This window comes from Cibotium barometz, unplaced genomic scaffold (genome assembly GCF_041138505.1).
Source record: "Cibotium barometz isolate CiBa-2024 unplaced genomic scaffold, ASM4113850v1 ctg439, whole genome shotgun sequence".
NCBI classification, from domain to species: domain Eukaryota; kingdom Viridiplantae; phylum Streptophyta; class Polypodiopsida; order Cyatheales; family Cibotiaceae; genus Cibotium; species Cibotium barometz.
The window spans coordinates 32,283-42,371 of record NW_028229441.1 but is presented as its reverse complement, the minus strand read 5'-3'; the positions used below and the strand labels follow the sequence as shown (position 1 = coordinate 42,371).

General features: G+C 40.0%; 1 protein-coding gene across 1 annotated transcript; it reads left to right on the top strand.

Moving 5' to 3' along the window:
- The first annotated feature begins 4,235 nt into the window (after nucleotides 1-4,235).
- LOC147602587 (3,9-dihydroxypterocarpan 6A-monooxygenase-like) lies at nucleotides 4,236-6,700 on the top strand. Its single transcript, XM_086797847.1, has 2 exons — nucleotides 4,236-5,193; nucleotides 5,650-6,700. Exons 1-2 carry the CDS (start codon nucleotides 4,252-4,254, stop codon nucleotides 6,268-6,270), a joined length of 1,563 nt encoding a protein of 520 aa, XP_086653973.1. The 5' UTR covers nucleotides 4,236-4,251; the 3' UTR covers nucleotides 6,271-6,700.
- Nucleotides 6,701-10,089: the final 3,389 nt, after the last annotated feature.

The window sequence follows — 10,089 nt, the reverse complement described above, 5'->3', positions numbered from 1 at the left end:
TAGGTACCCTGTTGACTCGTTGAGATATGATGGATATACATCCCATCATTATGCTTACATGGTTAAAGCAATACATAAGTTGGAGCCCACTTATTTTGAGCAGGCACTTAGAAATAAGAAATGGGAAGATGCCATGAATGAGGAGATGGCAACATTGGCAACATGGAAGTTAGTGCCTTTACCAGGGCGATTGGATATAAGTGTGTGTATAAGGTCAAGCATAACACTAATGGTTTGGTGAGCAGGTATAAGGCAATATTGGTTGCCAAGGACTAATGTGCACACTTATGGCATTGACTATGAGGAGACATTTAGCCTGGTTGTGCAACTGTGAGAGTTGTCATTGTTGGTTGCAACAAAGGGTTGGTCTTTACATCAACAAAGGGTTGGTCTTTACATCAACAAAGGTTTGGTCTTTACATCAACAAAGGGTTGGTCTTTACATCAACTGGATGTAAAGAATGCCTTCTTGCATGGTGATTTAGTATTTGTCAACATAGAGGATCACTGGCTGACATCTTCACAAAGGCATTGGGCACAGAGAAGCTCCACAGGTTTAAAAGTTTACTTGGAGTGCAGTGTGTGGAGTTGAGCTCAAAATGTACTGCTGCATTGCAATAACTAGATTTTGACTAGATACAGTTCTCTACCAGAACTTTCCAAAATTGTTGAAAATATCTTGCAATGACCGAATGGAGATGAGACACGCCCGAAACGCAAATTTGGCAGCAAAACCTTGTATCACACAGGAACCTCCAAGCCTGCAAAGACAGCTCCTCAATCGGAGATGTGTAGCTCCTAGAGCTACTGAGGGGTGTTATACCTAAACAAGAAGGGGAATTGATGATGATGCTCTTATCCGTGCAATGCTTGCTTGTTCTTGCCTCTCTTGCTTGCCTCCTTAGCTCTCACACGAACTGGAGCTCTGATACCATAAAGAGAATGTGGGGTAGAGGAAGAGCTTGAGTTCCTTGTGCAAGCAAATACACACACACAAGAGTGTGCAAGACACAAAAGAGAGATGGATGGCTTAATTTCCTTATGTCTTCTTCTCTTCTCTAAAATCATATATCTAAAAGATAAGAGTACATACATAACGGGAAAGTACTCTCCTACAACAGCATACAATGGTCGGTCCATAGTGTGAACTTGACTATATGAGCTAGCACTATAACTATGCCATAACTCTAGTACTCTCCAAAGTGGCTGTCACACAGCCTATCATCCCACTGGCAGTATATCTGGCAGTATATATCAGCCACATAATCTCACCAACCATGTCAATGGCATAAGTGCGGACACTATCACCCATGCGAACACTATCACCCAAGTGAGTCATCAATGTCAGTCGTAGCACTAGTTGAGCTCGATATCTCAACAATGGATAGTAACTAGGGATGGGGTTTGACACCTGTCTACCCACTAGCATCGCTTAAAGTTCTAACTTTTTTATGGTTTTGGATGGTGACAGTAGGTAACAGATCTTGCCCATCATGTATGGAGCGAGGATGGTTTAACTATGGCATCATCGACTTGTTTCTATATCTCTAAGGAACACTAGGTTCCTTGTTTGGTTGTACTCTTTGAATTTAATCATTAATGACTATAATGCTGCTTTTAAAAGTCACACCAACTATTATAGTTACTCTTTGTACTTTCTGGTTTTTACCAATGCCATAGACTATAATGTATCTTTGCTTATTGTCAACTAGCACCTAGGGTAACTATTTAAACTGTGGAGCTTTATACATACACGTGTATGCATTTATACATATACATGTATATGTGTATATATATACACATATGAGTATTTATATGTATATATAAATTTAAATTACAGGCAAGAGTTCAAACCAATCTAGAGAGAGAGAGAGAGAGATTTTAGAGAGACTCGAGAGTTGTGCAAATAAATGTGATAGCATATCGCATGTGTCCTACCAATGCATACATCATTATATTGTGATATTATGAAATTTATGATGCAATAACTAAATACGAATTAAAGTATTAATCATGTTATTATATTTATACTCTCTAGTCAAAGTGCCTGCCCCAGATGTCGGAGGCACCCAGAAACATCCACCCATCTTTTTTGGTCCTGTCCAGCTAATACTCATGCGCGTGAACTGCTCTACAGGAATGCCTTTCTTCAGTCAGGATAACTCTATCATGGACTCAAGTTATTCTGGACGAATCTATAGGATACTCTTCTCATTTATGGTCCTTATTAATAAGAGCTTGTTTTTTATGGTCTATTTGGTTATCCAAAAATGCATTTGTATTTCAGGCCTTGCACAACGACCCGGTTCATATGTCTGCAGCTACTACAGGTTCTTACAAACGTGGACAGAGCTTCTGTCAACACCAAGAAGACAGCCCTAGAATTGGACAAAGAGATAACAATGAAGAAGCTACAACACAAGCACCAAGAATCAGCGAGTAGAGCCAACAAGAAATTCGACAAGCTCACCCAAGCAGCCAACTCCCGGTTCTCAATCAAGAATGGGAAACAATACAAGAAGAGATGAGGATCATCAACCAGAGGGATGAATCAATTGTAGGGAAATTTCAGAACGTGTAGATTTCAAAAGATCTATGCGTTAAGATTTATGCTTCTCTGTTTAAAAAGCTTTTTGTATTCCGTTATGTTATAATATAATCCCTTCTGTCTATTTTTTTTTAATGTTTAAAAAAATCATAATTAGACTCTACTTACAATTATAGTGATGTACATTATAGTATGAAAAATGATAAAAGGCACGTTCTACAACACATGCCTATTCCTCCCCTTTATCTTTAACACTAGTTTGGTACCAAAAGAGGACACTTAAGTGTCGTGTCCTTTTTTGGGCGTTGCGAAAAAAAAAATCAAACTCCTAATGTAGGCTTTAAAAACCAAAATGCTTCATTGGGCATGTAGAACATAACCCTATGCTTATGTAAAAAATGCTAAACATATAAAATGCCTTTTTATTTGGAAGTACATAAGCAACAAAGTAGCATGTCTTGAAAATGAACATTTTTCAGGATTTTTTCACATATGCAAGCATCATTCTCTCAAAAAAAAAATCCAATGATATCAATAGCATTTTTTCCAAGATATTTTGATAGCATACATCAGTCCAAGGAGGTAGAAGCTCACCAAAAAAATCATTTTCCTTTCCTAGAATTTTTTCCAAAAAAGTTGCATAAAATCAGCAAAAGTAACGCGTATTATCAAAACTCAATCACGCCACTAAAAAATAATGTAGCCCTATCAATGAGAATGTTGATTATTGGTTTTCATGCTTGAGATGAGATAAATAAGCCATAATTTGATGTGTATGACACTAACTTAGCCTCCACTTAAGTAGGTTCTTTTCGCCTAGTTCAAAAAAAAATGTAAAAAATAAAAATGCAAAATTTGATCATCTTTTATCAAAAACTAATCATAACTATGCTTGCACAAGTAGTCTACACCTATAGTTACAACAAATAATGCACTTACACAGCTTTCCCCTTTGATGAAAATCAAAATTAGGCTCATAATTAGACATTTTATGTATTAAAAACAGGTTTTGCGCAAAAGGCCATGTATGAGAAGAGGCCCAAAAAGTGGCTCTAAAGTTTTGGAAAATTCAAAACACAGTAGTATTTACCCTATATAACATGGGTGCACCTCAAATTTTACATTATTAGCTTGCATATGGAAGGAGAAAAATTCATGCTCCACCTGTATAAAAAACGTCATTTCCATATTAGCGAGTCAAAAATTTATCCAATAGTTGTCGTTTGATGATTCCAGGATTTAGTTTACATCATGGGCTTTCCATCAAGCCAAGTTTCATGATCAAACTATGTCCCTTCTAAAAGTTATGTCCAAATTACTACTAATTTTTGAAAACAACAAAAATCATGCATTTTATCAGCATGTGTCTAAGAAAATTAAAATATTGCCTTGCAAAAGCTAAGAAAAGTGCAATTTAAAAAATCTCAAGGATTTTTTGGGTCTTGAGGAACATTTGTGGATGTTAAGCATTTCAAAACTCTTAATAGATTGTCCACAAAAATTCAAGAACTTTTCAGGACACTTTAGTGTCTCAGGACACTTTAGTGTCCAATTACAGAACTAGTGTTAAGTAAAAGGACGTTTCAATGTCCAAAGGCATGTCAGTATTCCGGCACGGCACAGCCGGGCGACAGCAACCGCGGTGTCAGGGAGTCTATGAGATGAGTTTGCGCTGTGTATCCCACCGCCTAGTGCTCATTATAATGGGCGGCTGTAGCTCACACAGGCATTCCTTGCCCACGATGTTTCCTTTGTTCTTCTACCTGCTCCCAGCTTATACTACCATCCTGGTGTGTGCTGTGGCTTCTCTCCTCTTCATGATGCGAAAGAGAGCTGCACACGCCAACAACAAGTTGCCTCCCGGACCCCGTGCTTTACCCATCATTGGCCACCTCCACTTGCTGGGCAAGCTCCCGCACCGCTCTCTCTACAATCTCAGCAAGCTCCATGGACCCTTGATGTCCTTGAGGCTGGGCGCCGTCCCCATCATCGTGGCTTCCACACCGGACATGGCCAGGCAAATCCTGCAGGCTCACGACCAGGCATTCGCTGCCCGCCCCCGCACGGCTGCCGCAATTTATCTCACCAGAGGCTGCACCAACATCTCGTTCTCTCCACCCAACTCTTCTTGGAGGTTTCTGCGGCAGATCTGCGTCACCGATCTCTTCAGCAGCAAGCAGCTGGAATCATTTAGGTCCGTGAGAACAGAAGAGGTGGGCGCCCTCTTGCGGTCTGTCCTGCGGGACAACGTGGGGGGCGCACCATTCGCTGTCCGCCCAAAGCTGCTCACTGTGACCAACCACATCATTTCCAGAATGGTGCTGGGTAAGAGGTTATCGGAGCTGCATAGCAGCAGCACCTCACAGAGCCTTTTGTCCCTCCTAACTGAAACAATTCACCTGGTAGGCGTGTTCAACCTGGGCGACTACGTACCCTCCTTGGCATGGATGGATTTGCAAGGCTATGTGAGACGTAGCAAGGTCGTTGCCACACAGGTACAGACTGTTCTTCAGGAGATCATTGACCGACGTCGGCGTGAAAAACTCAGAGATGGATCGCCGAGGGATTTCCTGGACCTGCTGCTGGGGGCCTCTTCTCCACAAACTGTAGAAATCACAGACGACAACATCAAGGGAGTGTTACTGGTGAGACACCACCGCGTATACAGTCCAATTTTGTCAATATGTCATGTGTATATACAGTGAGTTAGAGCACTGCACTGCACATATTACGCTTATACCCTTCGTTAGTCTAGTCTTTTGTAGTCTATTGCTTTATTGTATTAGCGTATTATTACTAGACAGACTATATTATATATGTATTTTTATACAATAAATACTAATATAAGGACATATATAATATTCAATTATATGATTAGTACATCGAAGTGTAAAATGTAAGTAAGATAAGTTTGGCACAATATGGAATAACAAAGGTCTCCCTCAAAACACGGCCTTGCATGTTTTTTTTCTTTTGAATGAGAGTCGTTATCTAGCCAAATCGAGAGTGTTATCTAGCCAAATTGAGAGATTTAACGATGTTAAATGAGAACCGTTATCTAGCCAAATTGAGAGATTTAACGGCAAAGGCTTTTGGAACAGGACATGTTTGGAGCAGGGACTGACACGTCTGCAATCAGAGTTGAGTGGGCACTTGTGGAACTACTTCTCAACCCAGAAAAGATGAAGGCAGTGCAAGGTGAAATCGATTGCGTAGTAGGACAGACACGTACAATTCATGAGTCAGATATCCCCCACCTATCCTACTTACAAGCAGTGGTGAAGGAGACCATGCGATTGCACCCAGCGACACCATTACTAATCCCACACGAGTCAAACAAACCATGTCAAGTCTTTGGCTTTGAGATCCCTGCAAACACTCGAGCTTACGTGAATGTGTGGGCTATAGGAAGAGACCCTAATGCATGGGTGAAACCAGAAGAGTTTTGGCCTGAGAGGTTCTTGGATAGCAACATCGATGTACGTGGGAACTTTCAGCTCCTACCCTTTGGGTCTGGTAGGCGAGGATATTGCCCAGGGTGGTCATTGGGCCTCCTCAATGTCCAAATCATGTTGGCAAGTTTGCTCCAAGGCTTTGAATGGACAATGTCAGGCGAGCTTGACATGTCAGAGAGGCTTGGCTTGACCATGATGAAGGCCAAGCCCCTACTTGCATCGGTTACACCTCGGTTGACGAAAAATGTCTATGCAGCATGGCATTGAGCCTTTTAGCTTTCCTAACACACAATAAGAGATGCAATTTCTTTTAAAGATGAAATGATTAATGATATGATCCTTAATTAGTTTGGTGAATGAGATAACCTTAGGAGTAGGTTGAAGAAAAATGACTTGACCTTAGGACCTTATATGTGATGTGTTGAGATATCGAGCTCGTCTAGTGAGGCGGTGGACACTGATGACCCACCTGGGGGATAGGACCCACACTTACACCACTGGCATGGTTGGTGAGATCATGGGTGATATGCGGCCGGTGGGATGACAGACTGTGTGACAGCCATTCTAGAGACTGGCATAGTTATAGCGCCAGCTCATTTAGTTGGGTTCACACTATAGAGAACCCGTGTATGTATTGGTTGAGTACCTTTCATATTATGTGTACTCTTATCTTGTATATGGTGAGTTGAGTGTTGTGTGAAGAAGAAGAAGATTTTCAGCCTCTCACCTTGTGTGTTCTCTACTAGGGTTTTGTGAGTGTGTGATCTACATAAATCAAATATTCCTTATAAAAAGGATTTTAAATTTATAATTAATAAGCTCTATGTAAAAAACTTATTTTTTTCTTGTAATATGTATCCGAATACAAGAAAGGATATTTGACTCCACAAAATTGATATACATCCACAAAGACCTTTTTCTTTAAATAATAATGATATTTATATTAGAAACTCTTTAGTACCAATACTACGTATCATATTTTCTAGCAAAAAATGTATATATATATATAATTTACTTATGCTATTATAATTTACAAGATTGGGCATGCCCATCCTCAACTTAAGTAATTATCTCACATAACCTAACTTGTTTTAACTATGTTGTTTGTGTGTGTGTGTGTGTGTGTGTGTGTGTGTGTGTGTGTGTGTGTGTGTGTGTGTGTTTCATTAACATAAAATCATATATATATATATATATATTAGAGAGAGAGATACTGAGTGCCAAAGAGTAGAGAGAGGATGGGCAAGAGCATAGGTGATAATGATAGGAAGAGAGGGTTTGTATGTATGTGTCTATGAGAGAGAGTGCGAGAAAGAAAGGGAGAGCGTGTGAGAAAGAGAAAAAGAAATCACGAGAGAGATTGAAAGAGAACTAGCATAAAAGGAGGCATAGGGGTAGAGAGAGAGAGAGAGAGAGAGAGAGAGAGAGAGAGGCAGTGAGAGGAAGAGAGAAGAGAGAGTCAAAGGATGAGTAAGAGGGTAGAGGGGTAGAGGAAGAGAGAAGAGGGAGTGAGAACAAGAGAGAGGATGAGAGAGGGTAGAGAGAGAGGTAGGGGAAGAGAGGATTAGTGTGTGTCTATGAGAGAGAGGTAGGGGAAGAGAGGATTAGTGTGTGTCTATGAGAGAGAGAAAATAGGGTTTAGGGTCTAGGGTTCAAGGTTTAGAGTTTAGGATCTAGGGTTATAGGGGTTTAGGGTTTAGAGATTAAGGGTTTGGGATATAGAGTTTAGGGTTTAGGGTTACTATTTGGAGTCTAAGGTTTAGGGTTTAAGGGATGTACTATTTGGAGTCTAAGGTTTAGGGTTTGGGGTTTTAGGTTTAGGGGTTCGGGTTTAGGATTTAGGGTTAAGGTTTTAGTTAAAGGGTTTATGATTTAGGGTTAAGGTTCAATAATTTTAGGACGTACACCCTTACCTAAATGCCCTCCTACACTCTTTCAACTAGATGGGTGGCATGATGGCATCTTCAACACCCATAGATCTGGTGATGCAAGGACACGATCGGCCTTGGGAAGGGGAGCGTGTTAACCAATCCGGTTAACATTGTCTCATGCACGTGCCATCTTTTTGTATTACAAGTAACTCTTTTGTAATATCATGATGATATATATAAAGCAACCTCAGTATGTGCTTCATGATAAAAATGAGGAAGTCTAGGACTACAATATAGGAGCCAGGCTAGTTGCCACAACTCCTTTTAAGTCTTGGCCAGGCAGTAGAGCAACAACAAGTGTAAACATAGCTCCATGTGTATAACTCATTTTTTAAACTAAGCAATAAAACGATTCCCCATTGTAAATCAAGATTAGCGAGCTCTCTACTCACTTGTCTCTCTACTTGCTAGTCTTGGGCTTGTTCATGCTTAGTGTAGATGGATGCTTACCTTATTTTGGGAGACATTAGAGGCATCCTTAAATGATCTCTCACTCACCCTATTGCGTAGCTAGGAGGACGTTCTTACCTTGCTTCCATCAAAGCAAAACAAGCTCTCTCCTCACCCCATTAATAAAGAAGCTCTTTCTCGGTGTGACAAGGAGGAGATAACATCAGAACGAGGCTAGTGCACCACACAAGAAAGTTTCTTTTGCATAATACATGTGTTGTAATGTAACATACTAAACCTGACCGAAACCCTCTCTCTCTCTCTCTCTCTCTCTCTCTCTCTCTCTCTCTCTCTCTCTCTCTCTCTCTCTCTCTCTTTAGAGTTTTTACCTATCATCGATTACACTCGTTATTTTTAGAGTTTTTACCTATCATCGATTACACTCGTTACCTTTTCCCATAAAACAGACCTTTCAATCTTGTGTGTTGAGTAAAATATTTGTTTATTATTGGTTACATTTAACGAAGTCTCTTCTCTCACCCATGGTGCTAGCTTTTTTTATGAATAGCAAAAAAAGGTAATGGCAAGCATGTAGTGTTTTCTATGCTTGTACATGTAGTGAAAAATCTTCAAGGATGTGATGGTAGTACATATGAACATTGGAAACAATAACTTTGGCTCTCCACGCTTAGGAACAACAAAACAAAATGTTACCTATATGGTAAATCCTAGGGGATTCTAGTTTTATAATTAAGTTCTTAAATCCCTAGTTAGAGACTTACATTAATCATGAAGTAGTAGTCTTTTAAATTGCTAGGATATTTCTTACTTGAATCATTGTGGCATGTCAATGAAACAGTGTCATAAGGCTAGAGCCTAGGGGTTAGGGAAATCCATCATCTAACTTTTCAAATCTATGAACTCTCCTTTTTAGCTTTGTTCATAAGGCTAGAGCCTAGGGGTTAGGGCAACCATCTAACTTTTCAAATCTATGGACTCTCTGTTGGTCAAAATTACTCTCCCATACCTCCTCTGGATCTCTGTCCACATCTGATGAGCATTACTCCGTGAGGAGACAAACTGTGCCTGTATGGATGGAGTCATGCAATGGATGATGATAAGACGAGCCCGAGCATCCAATATGCTTCTCAAAGCAGGGTCCACCAAGTGATTTTGGCTCGTTCAAAATTCACACTCCTTATTCAAAATTCAAACTAATTCTCAAGCCTACTTATGGAAGGTCAAAAAGTAAGTATGACAAAGAAAAGTTTTCTATAATTTTGACTAAACAGAAAATGAAGTGAACACATAAATACCTTTGTTCGGCATGATATTACAAATTTCTTTTACCTATACAAGAATATGACAAAGAGGTGTTCTTTTCTGGGTGTACAAACAAATATGGCAAAGAAGTGTTCATTTATAGGTGTGCAGAAATGTAGGAAAACCATGTTTACCTAAAAATACAAGGAGTTTTTTTTAAAGGAAACCCATGTTTAGCTGAAAATACAATGATTTTTTTTTCTAATCGTCATGAGTTCTAATCGAGGATGACCCAAGATTCGAACTCGTATCCGATGGGTGGTAGCAGCCTAGAGCTCTACGGCATAAATTTTTTTTTCTGCGTGGTCGTATGGACTTATGCGGGGAGAGAGAGAGTGTGTGTGAGAGCGAGAGAGAGAGAGAGAGGGGGGGCGGGCCTCCTGCTTGTCTCTTGGGCGCCATATATATGGGGTTTTTCAATAAAAGAAAGAAAGTGAGTACC